The 20,017-nt window shown below is 40.8% G+C and overlaps 1 protein-coding gene across 1 annotated transcript in view; it reads left to right on the top strand.

The window, feature by feature from the left end:
* LOC117508950 (arf-GAP with Rho-GAP domain, ANK repeat and PH domain-containing protein 1-like) overlaps positions 1–20,017 on the top strand; it is a 315,020-nt gene that overhangs the window by 115,217 nt on the left and 179,786 nt on the right. Inside the window, exons 4-9 of the mRNA XM_034168785.1 lie at positions 5,640–5,719; positions 5,817–5,901; positions 9,790–9,802; positions 9,898–10,050; positions 11,909–11,978; positions 13,376–13,496. Of these exons, the coding sequence (XP_034024676.1) occupies positions 5,640–5,719; positions 5,817–5,901; positions 9,790–9,802; positions 9,898–10,050; positions 11,909–11,978; positions 13,376–13,496 (522 nt within the window). The remainder of the gene's footprint in view (positions 1–5,639; positions 5,720–5,816; positions 5,902–9,789; positions 9,803–9,897; positions 10,051–11,908; positions 11,979–13,375; positions 13,497–20,017) is intronic.

Here is a 20,017-nt window from a genome sequence, read left to right as displayed (position 1 = left end):
GTCACAGCCCACCGTGCGTTTTTTTGCCGTACGTTTTCTGCAGATGCCACGGCCACTACGTTTTTGTGAAAATGTACGGAGACAGTAGCAAGGGGAGGGAGGGAGTACATTCAACGCACGTCTCTTGGAGTGTAACGATAAAGAGAGTTGACAATAAAGCAGTGTGTGTGTGTGTGTGTGTGTGTGTGTGTGTGTGTGGGGTTGGCTTTTCTTTTGATGTGTGTGTTATGATCGGGACCGGAGCAGCAGGTGTTTTTCGGCATCGGCGATGCATGAGCATGTCCAGCCTGTTAGTGAAAAGTCACACAAGGTGTGAAACACTGATAGAGGAATATATTCACTACACACTTAATTACCAGCTTTTTAAATTTCAACTTAATTCTAATTTATATATGTGTATCACAATCTTCAAGATCTGATACCTACAATTTAATTCCATAGTATATGGTGAGTAGCCTACTGCCTCCGTACGGATTTGGTTAATTCAGTAGTAATTGAATGAAAATGTGCTGCTTTGAATCCGTACTGAGGCAGTACTCACAACGTGCGTCATCTGTACTGCTGGTGAATCCGCAGCCTGACCGCAGCGAATGTTCTTCTGCATGCACTAAAACCTCTACGGCGTGTCTGCGTGCTCCTAAATTCGTACTGAGGCAGTACTTAAGACGTACGGATCTCCAAATTTAGCCCACGTTTTTGCAAGTAGACTGCACGCACGTGCAAGTACACGGCAGGTTGTGACCACAGCTTCAGTGAGAACAGAGACTTGAGTCGCCAAACATCAGAAAGTCTCTAGTGACGCCAGTAAAAGTAGCTAGATTTGTGACTAGTCGCTTTTGAGAAAATAAATTGTCAAGAGGGTTTTGAAAGTCACCAGATTTAGCGAGAAAGTCGCCAAGTTGGCAAAACTGAATTCATACTCGCGAGGCAAAACTGCCATCTGGTGGAAATTGGTGGTACATCACAGATCGGTGGTTCTAATTAACCACAAAATGTGGTCAAATAAGGGGATTTTTGAAAGGGACATGATGTGCGTCTGCAATTACAGAGGATATGGGAAGATCGAGAGCGTAGAGGCGATGTGTGAGGTGCGCAGATCCACACAGTAAAATCGCCAGTGTTAAATTAACACTGCCACTGTACATGTGGTCCTACTCTGGTCAGAGTGGGGCCATATGTACACTGTCAGTGTTAATTTAACACTATTAGTGTTAGTTTTAGACTGGTGATTTTACTGTGCAGAGAACATTGAGGACAAAAAACTGGACCTCTACACTTAATATATAGATTTTTCAGTACTTATTTATACTAACAGTGGTATGTAAAAGTTTGGGCACCCCTGATGATTTTCATGTTTTCCTTTATAAATCATTGGTTATTTGGATCAGCAGTTTAGTTAAATATATCATATAGCAGACAAACAGTGATATTTAAGAAGTGAAATGAAGTTTCTAGTATTTACAGAAAGTGTGCAATAATTCTTTAAACAAAACTAGGCAGGTGCATAAATTTGGGCACCCCAACAGAAAAAATACATCAATGTTCCCTATATCCTCCTTGTGCTGAAATAACAGCCTCTAAACGCTTCCTATATAGTGTGGATTCTGGTTGAAGGTATTTTGAACCAATCTTCTTTACAAAACATCTCCAGTTCAGTCGGGTTTGTTGTTTTCTGAGCATGGACAGCCCACTTAAAATCACACCATAGATTTTCAATAATATTCAGGTCTGGGGACTGAGATGGCCATTCCAGAACGTTGTACTTGTTCCTCTGCATGAATGCCTTAGTAGATTTTAAGCAGTGTTTAGGGTCGTTGTCTTGTTGAAAGATCCAGCCCCAGCACAACTTCAACTTTGTCATTGATTCTTAAACATTGTTCTCAAGAATCTGCTGATATTGACTGGAATCCATGTGATGCTCAACTTTAACAAGATTCCCAGCACCTGCCCTGGCCACACAGCCCCACAGCATGATGGAACCACCTTTAAATTTTACTGTGGGTAGCAAGTGTTTTTCTTGGAATGATGTGTTCTTTTTCTACCCCTTGTTCTGTCCAAATAACTCAATTTTAGTTTCATCAGTCCACAGCACCTTATTCCAAATTGAAGCTGGCTTGCCCAAATTTGCTTTAGCACACCTCAAACGACCCTGTTTGTGGCGTGTATGCAGAAAAGGCTTCCTCTGCATTACTCTCCTATACAGCATTTCTTTGTGCAAAGTGTGCTGTATAGTTGACTGATACACAGAGACACTATCTGCAGCAAGATCATGTTGTAGGTCTTTGGAGCAGGTCTGTGGATTGACTATGACTGTTCTCACCATCCTTCGCTTCAGCTTATCTGATATTTTCTTGGCCTGCCACGTCAGGCCTTAACTAGTACTGTGCCTGTGGTCTTCCATTTCCTCACTATGTTCCTCACAGTGGAACCTGACAGCTGAAATCTCTGAGATAGCTTTTTGTGTCCTTCCCCTAAACCATGATGTTGAACAAGCTTTGTTTTCAGGTCATTTGAGAGTTGTTTAGAGGCTTCCATGTTGCCACTCATTAGAAGAGATGCAAAGAGAACCATTTGCAAATGGCCACCTTAAATACCCTTTCTCATGATTGGATTCACCTGTGTAAGGAGGTCAGGGATCAATGAGCCTACCAAACCAATTTTGTGTTCTAATAATTGGTGCTAAATGTATTCAGATCAATAAAATGAAAAGAGTGCCCAAATTTATGCACCCGCCTAATTTTATTTAAATAATTATTGCACACGTTTTGTAAATACTAGAAACGTAATTTCACTTCTCAAATATCAGTGTGTTCATCTGCTATATGATATATTTAACTGAAATTTCTGATCCAGACAACCAATGATTTATAAAGGAAAATCATGAAAATCATCAGGGGTGCCCAAACTTACACACTACTGTATGAACATGACTTACATTACTGACATCGCTATTTACAATTACATATACGCATACATTCATGCAGTATTTTCCGGAGTATAAGTTGCTAGGTTTTTTACTAGTTTGAGAGGCCCTGAGAAAACAAATAACTGGAAATTCCGTAACCAATTTTGTGAAAGACAGATAGACAAAACATAATGCTATTTACAGAAGATTACTAATGTGTCTTAAAAGTACTCTGAGTATCCTAAAATATCTAATTATGCTGTCATCACACTTTTCTTTTTCATATGTTTGTTCAGTTGTATAATTTTATCTGTAAGCATACAGCTGATTGCAGATCAAACCCCACCCCTGCCACATTTTTCCATGTAGAGCTGAACAACTAATCGAGTTAATCGATTAAATCGATTATTAAAATAGTTGTCAACTAATTAGTCATCGATTAGTTGCTAAATAACTTTGTTTTACCGCAAATGTTTTGTTTCTTCCATATAATCAATGAGCTTTGCTTTGAATCTTGAACCAACGAGTGCTTCGAGCTGCTGCTTTGTTGGTTTCATTTGTTTTATTTCGCTTTATCTTAATTTTTCTCCACTAAAACCCTAAAGAACATGTGTCTGTGAGGAATATTTACCTTTTTTACATTAAACTGACCTGTTATGGTCTTCAGAAACAGTTGATAGATGTATTTTATGTTAACGCCGATGCTAATGCATTAGCATGTCTATGGCGTTTTCAGTGTTAAAGTTAGCATTAAGCTGCTGGCATTTCAGCATGTTTGTGCATCTGTTTTCTGTATAATAATTAATGGCTCAGTGTTTTGTTGTCGTAAAAGAGTCAAATGTATTACAAATTATATTTTTTAATTTATTTTTATTTATAATATTAATAATAATAGCAACAATAATAATAGTAATAATTAATAATGTTACAATACAATTTTAGAGAAAGAGACATGACTCACCTGTGTCATTGTGAAATGACAACATAGTTTACAAGTTATACAGAGAATGTTACACGTGTCAGGCTACAGTTTTTGATTTAGGTTTTATGGTTAACTGGTTATGCTAATTTCTCTTTTGCAGCAACAAAATACCTCTTTTTTTCACCGTATATTTATAACATTTATATGTTTCAATGTTGTTTATGGCAGTTCAGCACTTTGATAAAGCAATGCCATTATAAACTTTTATTCTTTATTATTTTATATTTCAACAGCCAAGGGACATTTGATGATTTGTTGATTTTCAAGTATTTTAAGTTTTCAAATAATGTTCTGTTGTTAATAAAGTGATGGAAGGAGAGGAAAAATTGTTTCCCTGGCACATTTTTAAAAATTCCCTGCTAATCTGATTAATCGATTAATCGTGTCGAAACCCCATCAGATTCATCGATGATCCAAATAATCATTTGTTGCAGCCCCATTTCCATGTAATGTGAAGTTGTGTCAAGGAGGGTAAAACTTGTGCCAAATCAACATGCAGATCCACCTTGTTTCTGCTGTGGTGACTCCGACTGAAAACAAGGGAGCAGCCGAAGGGACTTACTTTCCTGTCTGAAGCTGATTATAGCCAATCAAGGTTTAGGTTTCCCCATTAGCACAAACTAATGGGTGCTAAGGATGAGGGAGGCCTATAACAGCCCATGACTGTGAGTTTCCATTGTTTGCACCCAGATTTTTACTAAACTAATTTTAGGGAGCAGGTGCCGGACAACCTGATCTGGCTCCGAAATTATCAGGGTTACCAATATTCTTCAAAGAGGGACCTGGGTTAGGCCTGAACAGTGCCAGATAAATAAAAGAAGGAGGATAAAACGTTTTAGTTTTACATTAAAAATTGACTCCTTGCCATCAATATTAGAAATATCCAGGTCAATGAGTGAATTTCTGCCTTGCAAGACAGACCTACACATCAAAGGAAGAAGCGTTACACACATTAATCCTGGCAAACAGCAGGACAACAGTGGATGAAGGCCCAGTCTGTCCCACATACTTCCCTCTACATGTAGGCTAACATCTTGTATCCCAGAAGATAGACGCATGCGAAAACTCAATTTCCCACTCGTTTCATTGTCAGCCATGTACAGTTATGAGTCAACCAACAGGACATAGGCATTTATAAATTTTACCATTGGATTCCTCAACATCAAAAAAATGCACACCTAAATCGTGTCTCTATCTTAGAAGCTGTCATATGGCCGAAGATGAGGTTTCACTCATTTTGTGGGCAGCCATTTTGAAATGACATCACATGGGTAGTCCACCCTATTTAGTGATGGTGGCATCCACTTTTCATGTCAAGGGAGGTCCAAAGAACAAAATGAAACATGTCTCATACTGTCTGGGGGGCACGGACTACTACTTTGAATTTGCAGTCACTGAAGAGAGTGACTGATGTTTGTTCATTCATTCATTTTCAATACCTGCTTAGTCCAATTAAGTGTCATGTGGAAGCTGGAACTTTTCTGAGCAGGCATTGGGAGAGAGGTGGGTTACACTTGGGACAGTCTGTCTGATGTCACTGGTTGAAATTTAATCTAGCTGACTGCTGGTGCCTTTTTTGATCTAGTTTGAGGTCATGTATTTGTTTTTCTAATTCTATATCACATATTTTAGACTGTGGAGTGTTTGTTCTCATATTAACCATTCCGGTATTTTACAGTGGAGGTTTACTACAAACCTGATTCTTCAGGAAAGAAAACTGAATAACCACAATTTTTTTTTCTCGTCTCTTAGCATCTCCATCAGAAGTGGGTTCACTTGAGGGTAATTCTGATGACTATGAGGATCCAGACCTGTTTTGCCCTAGCACTGAGGTGCAACAAAACAACAGGCTATACTTGTTTCCTTGCTTTATATTACAGCTTCCACTTCTTCCTGCTTGCCTGTGACTGACAGCGTGTCATCCAATAGGAAATGCCCCCTGGAACTGAACGGGCAGAAGAAAGGAGCAGTATGGCTCTTTGTGTAGTGATGATGAGCTGTTGGATGAGGAAGAGTGAGTCATACACAAACACGCAAGCTCAGAACCACACAATACATTTAGAAGAACAGTACACACCAATTTCTGACCTTGATTATCAGCAGAATTTTAAGGTGAGGTTGAGTAGCCTTAGCCTTTTTTTTTTAACTTACCAGTACTGCTTTCATCCTGCTTTCTTTCACACCTACAGTATTTTTTAAGCCTGTTTGGTCCGCACATGAGGAACTGGCCTACTGTGCATTATCATCTCGCAAACATCCTTAACCTGTCTTTGAGGAGTTGTTATAGTTTAGTGTACAAGAACTCTCAAAAGGTTGTAGATGACTTCACTACAGTTTTATGGAAAGATGGTCTTCAAGGCAAGACAGAACTGATTAAAATGTATTGATGAAGTTCTGGGTTAAATGGAATGAATTAATTTATTTTGAACAAAGAAAACACAAAAATGACAATACATCAACAAGAAAAATATGTCAACCAAGAAAGAATGATCAGAAAGTAGGAAGAAATGGATCCTGTTGTCTCTTTCTTTAACATTCTTTGAAATAAGAGACAAAAAGAAAACCCAACATTTATTCTTTCTCCCTTCTTGGTTGGAAAACAGTGGACTGTATCATGAGGTTTTTACAATTGCATTACTGCCACGTATGGAGCCAAAGCTGCTATTTTCTGCCTCTGTGGAAGTGCGCTCTGTTCTCTCCTGCACGGTGTGGTGCAGCTCAGAAACAGTCATTTAATATTATTATTATTATTTATTTATTTATTTGTTTGTTTGTTTGTTTTTGTCTTGGTGGATCATTTTCATTGTGTACAGATGCTACTGAGTCTGGCTGTGGTAAAGGCTGCCGTGAATGAAGCGCTGTGACTCTTTAAACTTTTAAAGCTCCAGTTGCTCTGATCAGGTCCGCTGATCTGGTCAGACCTGATTGATCAGGACGTCTGATGATTGCAGCGACGGCGCTTTTATTTTAAAGAGTCACAGCGCTTATTCAGGTTTGATATGAGAGAGAGAGAGAGAGAGAGATGCTGTTTCTGTTGTACTTCTGGATTTCTGAGTTGAGGTTCGATTCCCTGTTCTGAGCGCGCACACACGTCCATCAGTTACATCAGCTGTGAGCACACACAGGCGTTGTGGGCTGTGTGATCATGATCTCCAGCAGATTCCTCTGGAGTTTGACATGCTCGTGTCAGGGCACCTTAACTCTTGGCCTGTCTATAAATGGTAAGGAGGTGGAGGATGAGCAAGGCCGGTGTGACGAATGATGTACAAACTTGCCCCCTATACCTTGGGGTGGCTGAAGCCAGCAGGTAACTATGGTTCAGATTTTTTAATGCACATTTTTTGCAGACTAGGGGTGGTTTTCATAATTGTAGCACTGGAGCAGGTATTAAAAATTATCACTGGCATATTGGCTCACTACATTAAAATCACTACATTTGCCATACATGTTAATTCACAGTAATACCACTATTATATATATATACAACCCCTGGCAAAAATTATGGAATCACCGGCCTTGGAGGATGTTCATTCGGTTGTTTAATTTTGTAGAAAAAAAGCAGATCACAGACATGACACAAAACTAAAGTCATTTCAAATGGCAACTTTCTGGCTTTAAGAAACACTATAAGAAATCAGGAAAAAAATTGTGGCAGTCAGTAACGGTTACTTTTTAGACCAAGCAGAGGGAAAAAATATGGACTCACTCAATTCTGAGGAAAAATTATGGAATCATGAAAAACAAAAAAAACGCTCCAACACATCACTAGTATTTGTTGCACCACCTCTGGCTTTTATAACAGCTTGCAGTCTCTGAGGCATGGACTTAATGAGTGACAAACAGTACTCTTCATCAATCTGGCTCCAACGTTCTCTGATTGCTGTTGCCAGATCAGCTTTGCAGGTTGGAGCCTTGTCATGGACCATTTTCTTCAACTTCCACCAAGATTTTCAATTGGATTAAGATCCGGACTATTGCAGGCCATGATATTGACCCTATGTGTCTTTTGCAAGGAATGTTTTCACAGTTTTTGCTCTATCGCAAGATGCATTATCATCTTGAAAAATGATTTCATCATCCCCAAACATCCTTTCAATTGATAGGATAAGAAAAGTGTCCAAAATATCAACGTAAACTTGTGCATTTATTGATGATGTAATGACAGCCATCTCCCCAGTGCCTTTACCTGACATGCATCCCCATATCATCAATGACTGGAAATTTACATGTTCTCTTTAGGCGGTCATCTTTATAAATCTCATTGGAACGGCACCAAACAAAAGTTCCAGCATCATCACCTTGCCCAATGCAGATTCGAGATTCATCACTGAATATGACTCATCCAGTCATCCACAGTCCGCGATTGCTTTTCCTTAGCCCATTGTAACCTTGTTTTTTTCTGTTTAGGTGTTAATGATGGCTTTTGTTTAGCTTTTCTGTATGTAAATCCCATTTCCTTTAGGCGGTTTCTTACAGTTCGGTCACAGACGTTGACTCCAGTTTCCTCCCATTCGTTCCTCATTTGTTTTGTTGTGCATTTTCGATGTTTCTGACATATTGCTTTAAGTTTTCTGTCTTGACGCTTTGATGTCTTCCTTAGTCTACCGGTATGTTTGCCTTTAACAACCTTCCCATGTTGTTTGTATTTGGTCCAGAGTTTAGACACAGCTGACTGTGAACAACCAACATCTTTTGCAACATTGCGTGATGATTTACCCTCTTTTAAGAGTTTGATAATCCTCTCCTTTGTTTCAATTGACATCTCTCGTGTTGGAGCCATGATTCATGTCAGTCCACTTGGTGCAACAGCTCTCCAAGGTGTGATCACTCCTTTTTAGATGCAGACTAACGAGCAGATCTGATTTGATGCAGGTGTTAGTTTGGGGATGAAATTTACAGGGTGATTCTATAATTTTTTCCTCAGAATTGAGTGAGTCTATATTTTTTCCCCTCTGCTTGGTCTAAAAAAGTAACCGTTACTGACTGCCACAATTATTTTTCCTGATTTCTTATGGTGTTTCTTAAAGCCAGAAAGTTGCCAATTGAAATGACTTTAGTTTTGTGTCATGTCTGTGATCTGCTTTTTTTCTACAATATTAAATAACTGAATGAACATCCTCCGAGGCCGGCGATTCCATAATTATTGCCAGGGGTTGTATATTAATACTAAAAATTTCACTTAGTGGAAATGCTGGAGTTCAGACTTTATTTTTTTTTAGTCTGGTGGTAGAATTAAGTCCACAGCAAGCTATATTTTTCAGATATTTCTAATGAAATGCTCAGAAATTCTGCTAGCAAGTAGCCTCTGCTAGCAAGTAGCCACTGCTAGCAGAAGCAGCCTTTGCTGTTAGAGCCCTGGACTCAGCTTGCTGGCGCACAAATTCATAACGCCCCTAATTATACATATCTTTTCTCGCTGTTTTCTGTCTCTCTCTCTGAGAGAGAGAGAGAGAGAGAGAGAGAGAGAGAGAGAGAGAGAGAGAGAGAGAGACCGCTATCAGACTCCTCATCCAGTAGGATTCATAGTAGGATATGCACTTATGTGCTTTGTGACTCCACAACATCCCAAGATTTGTGTTATGTTGTGATTAGTTGTTAGCATTTACCTTAAATCTACCATATAAGTGTATGCATGCTACAGTTTGGGAGAAGTTGGGAAAATAGAGGCCTGTAAATCCTCTCAGTTCATGGAGATAAAAATGGCATTGGCAATTATGTGATCAGAGAAATATGCTGTCTGGATTAGTTTTGGCCACAAACTTCAGCACAGTCTTCTTTTTTTCCACTTGGCTCAATATCATGTAGATATTTTTACAGACCATTGTTAGATAGTCATCAGCTGGTCATATGACTGCCTGCATGGTCATGAGTTTGTGTGATAACTTTTGGTGTTGTGTTATAGTTTTGCCAGTAAGGTAGCTTTGGCTAAGGTAGCACAGAATTCACATTCTGGTTGAACGAGTTTTTGTGTTCATGCTGATTACTGTTGGGCACTTATCCATATTTGCAGGGTGGTGAGTGACGGCTTCAGCAAGCCTTCATCGCTGCAAGCCAGTGTCGATCCACCAGACTCTGGCAGACTGGCTTCAGGTGTTATGGAAAATGACTCCCAGCATTGTGCTGTCATCAAGATGGGCTGGCTGGACAAGAATCCACCCCAAGGGTATGAAAGGAAACCTACACAAAACAAAGTCAGGGTGTAACAAAAAAGAGACATTATTTGATGTACTGATTTCTGTTCTGTGTATAATGAGATGTAATAGCAGTTTTTAATCTATAGCAAAACTAATTCATGACTTTCATGATATTATTAAATTAGCCACTAATGCTGTCATATGTGTTGCTGGGTTTGGCATCATAATCCTATAACAAATTATTACAAAAATAAATACTGTAATTTCCAGACTATCAGCCATTACTTTTTTCACATGCTTTGAACACTGCAGCTAAAACAATGATGCAGCTAATTTATTGATTTTTACAGGCTTTCTCCTAAGATGAAATATGTCAGTTGATGCTGTCAATTCTTATCATGCCCCTGTTCTGTGGAATGATCTCCCTGCATCAATAAAACAGTCAGATTCTGTGGAGATTTTCAAGTCCAGACTTAAGATGCACTTATTTTCCCTTTCATATGGCTAGCATACTGGTACAGTTTTGTTTTACGCTTTTTACTCTTTTAATTAATTTATTAGTAATTGGAGCAGGCTGCGGCCTCAACTTTACCTAAATTCTGGGTCTTTTAGTGAAGTTTAGGGCTAGTGGCCTGCGATCACCTTCGTATTTCTTTTGTTTTTCTTGTTGTTTAATGCTGGCAAATTATACAGTATTTTTTGTCTTTCTGATGCCTGATTCTGTTTTTTCTCTCTGTTTAAGGTGCAGCTCCATCCAGAGATGGGAGTTGTATTTGTGTTGGCGACCCTCCTGTCCTCTGCACCAATAGCATTTCTTGTATACGAGATCTGTTAGAAAAGTATCCGACCTTTTTATTTTTTTCAAAAACCTGATGGATTTGAATCACGTGTGCTTGCATGAGCCAACCTTGAACCTTCGTGCGCATGCGTGATTTTTTTTTTTCACGCCTGTCGGTTGCGTCATTTGCTTGTATGCAGCCTTTGTGTGAGGATGGGTGTCGTCTCTCGTCGTTTTTTCTTTGCAAGGAAATGGCGGAACGACTGGAGCGGCGCGACTGCATCAAATTTTGCCACAAATTGGGCAATAGCCAGGTGGAAACCATTCGGATTATTCAGACGGCTTTCTGTGACAATCCTCTGGGCATCACACAGAATAAGGAGCGGTACATCTGGTTTAAAGACGTCCGCACAATGGTGGAGAGCGCACCGCGCTTTGATCATCATCGGCATCAACACACTGAAACGACTGGATCATTTCCAAAGTGAACGCCGTGGTGATGTGGGACCGTCTTGTGATTATCCGAGAAATTGCAGAAGAGGTGGACATCAGCACTTTTTCGGCACATTCCACTGTGAAAGAAGATTTTGCCATGAAAAGAGTGGCGGCGAAATTCATTGGCACGAAGCTGATGGTGCAGCAACAGCGCCTCCGGTGTTGAAGCCTCACAGGACATGCCCTGACAAGCCTGACAGCTTGTCCACAATTTCTCGGATAGTCACACGACTGAGAAGCCACCGCAAGCCGTCCTGAATCTTCCGAATGGTTGACGAGCTGGGCATGTTACAACATGTCCTGTGAGACTTCAACACATGGCGCTGTTGCTGCGCCATCAGCTTCGTGCCGGATAACTTATTTTCCTCACTGTATCTCATGTTACAACGTGGAGACCCACGGCTTATAGACAAGTGCAGCTTATTTATGTGCAATTTCTTTTTTCTTTTTAAATTTGGTGGGTGGGGCTAATGTTCAGGTGTGCTCATAGTCCGGAAATTACGGTAAATCAGTAAAAAATGTTGTAGTGACCCCTTTGCATTCTAACCAGTCACTGATGCTCTGTACTATAAGATTGGCTTTATGCTTTGTGTGATTGTATGCATAATCTGCAGGGTCCCTTATTACCAGAGACGATGGGTAAAGCTAGACGTTGACTACCTGAGATACTTTAACAATGAGAAGGTAAAGACCTTTTACTCCTATATGCAGTGATGTATGCAAACCTACTCTCATACAAAAGCACCAAATGTACATACAGTGCGTTCAGAAAGTATTCACAGCTCTTCACGTTTTTATTATTTTATTAAGTTAGAGACTTATTCCAAAATAGATTAAATTGATTTTTTCCTCAAAATTCTATACTCTACACCCCATAATGACAACATAGTGTTTTTTTTTTCATTTTTGCAAATTTATTTAAAAACAAAAAAAAACTAAGAAATCATTATTTGTAAAGCGCTTTGAGCGTCTGATGCAGATGGAAAAGCGCTATATAAATGCAGTCCATTTAAGTCACATGTACATAAGCATTCACAGCCTTTGCCATGAAGCTCAAAATTGAGATCAGGTGCATCCTGTTTCCACTGATCATCCTTGAGATGTTTCTACAGCTTAATTGGAGTCCACCTAACGTAAATTCAGTTGATTGGACATAATTTGGAAAGGCACACACCTGTCTACATATAAGGTCCCACAGTTGACAGTGCATGTTAGAGCACAAATCAAGCATGAAATCAAAGGAATCGTCTGTAGACCTCCGAGACAGGATTGTCTCGAGGCACAAATCTGGGGAACTATGAGAAGCAAAATTCTCTGATGAGACAAAGATTGAACTCATGTTTGGAGGGAACCAGGCACAGCTCATCACCTAGCCAATACCATCCCTACAGTGAAGCATGGTGGTGGCAGCATCATGCTGTGGGGATGTTTTTCAGTGGCAGGAATTGGGAGACTAGTCAGGATTGAGGGAAAGATGAATACAGCAATGTACAGAGACATCCTGGATAAAAACACGCTCCAGAGTGCTCTTGACCTCAGACTGGAGTGGTTCAATTTTAAGCAGGACAATGACCCTAAGCACAGAGCCAAGATATTAAAGTAGTGGCTAGAGGACAACTCTGTGAATGTCCTTGAGTGGCCCAGCCGGAGTCCAGACCTGAATCTGATTGAACATCTCTGGAAAGATCTGAAAATAGCTGTGCACCGACGCTCCCCATCCAACTGATGGAGCTTGAGAGGTGCTGCAAAGGGGAATAGATGCACCAAGCTTGTGGCATGATATTCAAGAAGAGTTGAGGCTATAAGGTGCATCAACAAAGTATTGAACAAAGGGTATGAATACTTATGTGTTTTTTTTAATAAATTTGCAAAAATAAAAATAAACTTTAGTCATATTGCCATTATGGGGTGTTGTGAGTCGACTTTTGAAGGGAAAAAATTATTTTCTCCATTTTGGAAGAAGGCTGTAACATAAAATGTGGAAAAATTGAAGTGCTGTAAATACTTTATGGATGCACTCTGCACTCATGATTGGTCTGTTTAACAAAACAGTTGATTGCTGTGGGCTTTTTTTTTTATAGGAGGTTTATTCTAAAGGGATCATCTCAACATCTTTCATCACTAATGTGGCCTGTGTAGGAGACCTGAAGTTTGAAGTCGTCACAAACAACCGCACATTTATATTCAGGGCGGAAACTGAAGGTTTGTCTGTTTTTGTGTCTGTATGATGGTAATTTCTTCCGTGTTTATACACAAATAAAAATCTACTATTGCATTGCCTGTAGGGATCCACAGGCTCTAAACTGGGTAGGGTTTATAAAATAGGTAGCTGACATTTTTCAAGGGTGGTAATAAATTCCAAAAAGTTTATATAATGAGTTGGAATGGTGTGAGTCCAGAATGTTTTTAGAACCTTAGACTTCAATAGTTTTTAGAAGAAGAGCTCAACCCTTTTCTGTTGCATAGTTTTATATGTTAATTTACTGTCTTTTTTGTTGTAGTTGTTAAATTGTTTTTATGCAGTTATTTAGTTTGAACAAAAGAAAGAAGGGGAAAAAAGAAGAAAAACACACAGAACCCCCGGCCCAGACAGAGGAAAAAAAGGAAAAAGAAAAAAAAGGTGCACATATCAATGCCCAAAAAAACAGAAAAAGGAAGACAGGATGCATCATCAGAATCGCCGCATATAACATAAGGTGCCATTTACACGGTGTCCCACACGAAAGTCATTTGGTGATCACGTCGATCTTAGGTGGAAGAGGAAAGTATCCCAAATGGCAGCAAACCGCGTAGAAGAATCCATTGTGGAAAGTCTCAGGTTCTCCATCTGTATAACAGATATTATGTCCGCAATCCACCTTTTAAAAGATGGAGTTGGTGATTTCCACTCGTAGAGGATGAGCCGTTTAGCGACTATCATGCCTAGCCTGAGAGACAACTGTGTAGTTTTAGGAAGACTCATAAAGGCCTTGGAGCAGCCAAGAATAGCCAATTCAGCATCAGGGGAAATAGAACACATATACGCCTTTTCATACCAATCAAATATCTTGGACCAGAATTCTACCAAAAGAGGACAAGACCAAAATGCATGAGACAGTGTGCTCTGAGACTTTGCACCTGTCACACAGTGGGGAAACAGCAGGATAGATTTTATGCAGCTTGACCTTTGAGTAACAAAGACGATGGACTGGTTTAAACTGAATTAAGTGGTGCCTGTTGTTAATAGAGCAAGACTTTATTGTGTATTGGCTGTTCCCCCATACCTTGTCAGAGATGTTGACAAGTTCTATTGACCAGGTGTCTTTATTTTTACTACTGGATACTATTTCACACTCTCAAAAAATGTTCACAAACTTGAACACTAAATACCTAGAATCTGGGGAATTTTGCAGAATATCAAAAAAGGTGTGCTCCCTTTTGAGATCCTCAAAGTTGGGTATTTTAGATTGTATGTAAAAAAAAAAAAAAAAAAAATGGGAATGTGGCAGATGAAACTTCTCCCTCAGTGATTCAAAAGATGCAAACTGTCTGTCTATGTACAGGTGTTTAACAGAAATCAGTCCTCTCTCTCTCCAGGAAATGAAAACCTTCTCAGACCGTGGAGGTAGAAATGAATGATTGTAACAGATTGGTGTTAGGACAGAGGTCTCGGGTAAACACAGGGCCTTCCTGAGCTGATTGAGAATCCTGACAGAATCTTTCGTTAATTTACTGTTTTAATGTATTTATGAAATGTTTAGGTTCTTGTCATATACACACTATTATTATTATTTTATTTTATTATTGCTTCTTTTTGTCATTTGATTTTTAAATGGACCACAATGGAAATAAGTGTTTTCACTTTTTTGTGCCATCCATGTATTTTTAACGTATTTACAATTATATTATGTATTTACATTGAACTTACTAAATAAAAGCATGCCCACACATGCACATACACATTTAGAATATAGATGATTTACCACCCCCTACTGGAATGGTGTGAGTCCAGAATATAATAATCATCATCTGTTGTTCAGTGTTGTTAGCTAATATCGTAGTTTCTCCAAAAATATTTATCCTATCAATGTTCTGTTTGGCGGTCTTTATCCTTGATCCATAATACATAAGCATACCAAGCAGCAAATGTCAGCTCTTCCCAGTTTTTCCGTGATCGAAGCTGTATGCATGCACGCACACACAGCTTTTTGTCTTTTCTGCATTCTGCCACAAGTAGGTACTTTATTGTTATACACAAACAGAGACTGTGGCAGAAGACATCAAATGCACTACACTTCTCACTCATGGTAAAGGTAACATGACACTTAACTAAACTGACTAAATTAATTGAACTACAAAACACAATAAATCAATAACACTAACAGCATGTTTAAACTAACATGAAACACAATAACATTTAAAACCCCAAGACACAGAACTCTCATGGTGCATTGCAGCACAACATCTGTTGTTCACTGTTATTTGCTAATATCTCTAATTTCTCCAAAAATATTAGTTCTATCAATGTTCTGTTTTCGCAGTATTCATCCTTGACCCAAAATAAATAAGCATACCAAACGACAAATGTCAGCTCTCTCCAGTTTCTCTGTGATCAAATTCATACACACAAATGCATTCATACAGGCACACAGAGGCCACTTGGCTATTATAATATAGATTTACTTCAAATATACAGTGACTCGGAATAGATTAGATAGAACTTTATTAATCCCTTGTATAGACTCCATAAGGGAAATTGAGGTTCCAGCAGCATTCTATCGCAGCACACAGGGTAAGAAGTACACAGAGTATCAAAAGTGAAAGTAAAAGACTATTAGCACATGTAAATATAAATGCAGAAATATAAATACCAGAAATACTGTTTGCTACTGGTTTACTAATTACTACTGTTCCTCTCCTTCCTGTCCTCTGTCTTCTTGTTCCTGGTCCTCCTCTTGAGTGAGGAGTTGTACAGTCTGATGGCCTGAGAGACAAAGGCGTTTTTCAGTCTGTTGGTCCTGCACTTGGGAAAGAGCAATCGGTGGCTGAAGAGGCTGCTCTGGTTGCTGATGACTGTGTGCAGAGGGTGACTGGCATTGTCCATAATGTCCATCAGTTAGTCCAGTGTTCTCTTCTTTGCCACCATCACCAGAGAGTCCAGCTTCATGCCAACCACAGAGCCAGCCTGCCTGATTAGTTTGGCCAGCCTTGATGTGTCCTCCTTGGATGTGCTACACCCCTCCCAGCACACCAAAATGAAGGTGTCAAAGAAGGACGCTGGTTACCACGGACTGGTAGAACATCCGGAGGAGTTTCCTGCAGTTGTTAAGCAACCGCAGACTCCTCAGAAAGTACAAGCTGCTCTGTCCCTTCCTGTATAGGTGGTTTGTGTGAGTTGTCCAGTCCAGTTTGCTGTCCAGCCACAGTCCGAGGTACTTGTAGGAATCCACAACCTCCAACTGAACCCCCTTGATCAGAACTGGTTGCGGTCTTGGTCTGGATTTCCCAAAGTCAATGACCAGCTCCTTTGTCTTTTAGGTTGTTGAGCTGCAGATGGTTTGTGTGGCAACATACAGCAAAGTCCCTCATTAGGCTCCTGTACTCCTCTTCTCTGTCATCTCTGATGCATCCAGCAATGGCTGTGTCATCTGCAAACATCTGGATCTGACACAGCTCAGAGTTGTAGCAGAAGTCTGAGGTGTACAGGGTGAAGAGAAGAGGGGCCAGCACCTTGCCCTGGGGTGCTCCAGTGCTACCGATCACAGTGTCAATAGTGGTATCCCTCAGCCTGACATACTGTGGCCTGTCAGTGAGGTAGCTGGAGAAGTGACCAGGCAAGGGTCTACTTGCATCCTGTTCAGTTTGTCCTTCAAACCCAAAGCAAACTTCAAAGCAAAAGGGGCTGGATGGTGTTGAAGGTACTCGATAAGTCCAGGAAGAGATTCCTCACTGTGCTGCTTCCCTTTTCCAGGTGTGAGTGGACTCTGTGTAGCAGGTAGAGGATGGCATCCTCCACACAAACATCTGCCCGATATGCAAACTGCAGACAGTCCTGGGCGTGTTGCTCCTGGGGTTTGAGGAAGGTGAGGAAGAGCCACTCCAAAGTCTTCATCAGGTGTGAAGTGAGTGCCACTGGTCGGAAGTCATTCAGCTCTCTGGGCCGGTTCTTCTTAGGAACTGGAACGATGCATGGTGTCTTCCAGAGAGTGGGCACTCTCCATATCTGCAGGCTAAGGTTCAAGATACATTGTAGCAGTTCTGCCAGTTAGTTGTGCAGGTCTTCAGTAGTTGGGGACACACATTGTCCGTGCCTGCAGCTTTCCTGGAATGAAGCTTCCCCAGCTGTCCCCTGACCTGGCCTTTAATGATATGTGGAAGAGGTGTGCTGAGGGAAGGAGAGATGGCTGCAGTGAGGGAGAGGGTGGTCTGTGATGGTTTTCACACCTTTCCGGACTTTCTTCATGTTTTCTTTCAGCTTCTGCTCCACCTTTTTCCTGTAAAGCCCCTTTCACACCGGGGCTGCTCCCAGTTGCTTCCTGTGGTGTCATGATGACTGCGTCAGGTGCGCGCAGCAGGGGGCAGAGAGGAGGTGAGAACGCAGCCTGCAGGTTCGCTGCACAGAGAAGTCAGAGTGCACAGTTTGGCTGCAGACAGACTGTGCACTTTGACTTCTCTTCTACTTGTTGTTGTCCTGAGCTGCAGGGCTGCGCTCTGAGTTCTGTTATAGTTTATCTTTCCTCCTTTGACCGTGAGATGCGTGCGCGCGAACGAACCGTCCTTGAGCAAACGTGATGTCTGGAGTTCTACTTGATGTTGACATGTCCTGGACTTGTGTCCTTTTTTAACTATGATGAGAGAGTTTGAGGAGAGAAAGGAACTAACTTCCTGCAGATAAATTTTTTTCTTTTAATTGTTCACATGTGCACGCATGAGAGAAGAAGCTGCTTCACAGTGCCTCTCTTCACCAGACAGCTCCACACAGAGAGGAGCAGCAGCTGCAATCACCATTTTTTTTACTGTGGTCTTTTTTTTTTTTTTTTTTTAGTTTTTACTGCATTGAGTACACGGTATAAAAACAATCCTGTGTGATTTGTACTTCGGGAACAAAGGAACACAGCAGAAATCATAAATTGGCGTCGGGTAGCATGGTGTTTTGAGGGTGTGGCTTCTGAGTCACGCCGAGTAACACCTCTTTGCCCCAAGTTACGTCTCTTTGCCCCGACTTGCGCTAGAACCACTTCCTTTCTGCGTCGAGCACAGGACGCCAAAAAAATTAAACAGGTTTAATTTTTCGACGCCTGACTTGCTTCCTCCTTTGCACCCCTCGCGCTGTTGTGGTGCCGAGCTGCTTCCACGCGGCGGCGTCGTAATGACGCACGGCACAACTGGGAGCAACCGGGAGCACCTCCGGTGTGAAAGGGGCTTAACTGTCCTTTGCTTCTCTCATGCACTGTTTCACCTCCCGTTGTGCTGCCTTCATTGCCTCCATGTTTGTGTTTCTGAAGGTAGGCTTCTTCCTGTTGAGGAAGCTTTCACTTCCCGTGTTACCCATGGTTTGTTATAAGTGAAGTGTGCAACGCATCTGCGCATGCGTGGGTCAAACGGGGGCAAAAATTCTAGCTCCCAAACTCACACCGCTCCCACTGAATTTCGTATACAGTAGCATTAGCGGACTGTAAAAGTTAAGGCTTTTACAGGGATTGTTTCAAAGGCTTTAAGCCTTAAGCGACACATACAATAATGACAGGGGCGCATTGTGCTGTTTTCAAATGCTCGAATGGAATTTATAGGCTTGAAAGTTGGCTGAAAACACACGATTGCAAAGCTCCGCAGAGTCCACACAAAGACGGAAAGAAGAAGAAATGTGATCATAAACCTCCATTCATTCTACACAATTTTGCTACAGAAAAGAAAGATTCAGATGGACGTAAAAGACGGACTTAAATAAATAAATAAATAAATAAATAAATAAAGGTTTCTTGCACACATTTATTTTGTCAATATCCTGAAACCGTGCCGCGGTTTTCATGCATCGGCTTATGACTGTAATGTCGCGCCATGAATGATGTGGCGCGTAATATTGTAAAATTGACATGTTCTATAAACAAACTGCATGCATGCACATATGACTGTCAACTTATCAAAACAAAGTGACACCAAAGAGGTTATATGTGAGACACCGTCATTGTCGTCATTATGAAGCCGGCGGAGTAGCGATTTCTCATCCCTGCTTAGCAAATATTCTGCAGTATCCACAGTTTCAGACTCTGGACTTCATCTAACCATCCATCAGTTGCCTTCAAGGGGTCAGAAATTTGTTTGTCTCCAACTATCAACAAGGACCGGTCATTTTCAACAGCAGCGCGCTCTTCCTCCTTTGTCGGCACTAACGGTACTTTCTGTACAGATGCAGCACACACAAGCACAACCAGCTCTTATTTCCATTTCTGTCCACTGCCGTACGTAGTCCTGGTTGTAACAGGCAATCCATAGAGTTTACAAAAAAGCTTTAAGTCGTCAACTTTCCAGCGGTTGAAATGATCCAAATCACAGCACTCCTCACTGCTTTCTGCCGCCATAGCTTGTAGGTTGGTAGTCAAAAAAATTTAGCCTACCCATAATGCACCGCGCGGCCTGAGATGCGCAGTTCGCTTATTGGGGTAACGGCGGACAGTCTTAGTTGGGCAGACCATGTCTGCACAAAAGTTAAGATGATCCGTCGGACAGTGTGTCAGCCCCTCTAT

Source organism: Thalassophryne amazonica, chromosome 4, assembly GCF_902500255.1.
Source record: "Thalassophryne amazonica chromosome 4, fThaAma1.1, whole genome shotgun sequence".
Classification (NCBI taxonomy): domain Eukaryota; kingdom Metazoa; phylum Chordata; class Actinopteri; order Batrachoidiformes; family Batrachoididae; genus Thalassophryne; species Thalassophryne amazonica.
Note: the sequence above shows the minus strand (reverse complement) of the source record. Positions and strands in the feature narration are given on the sequence as shown.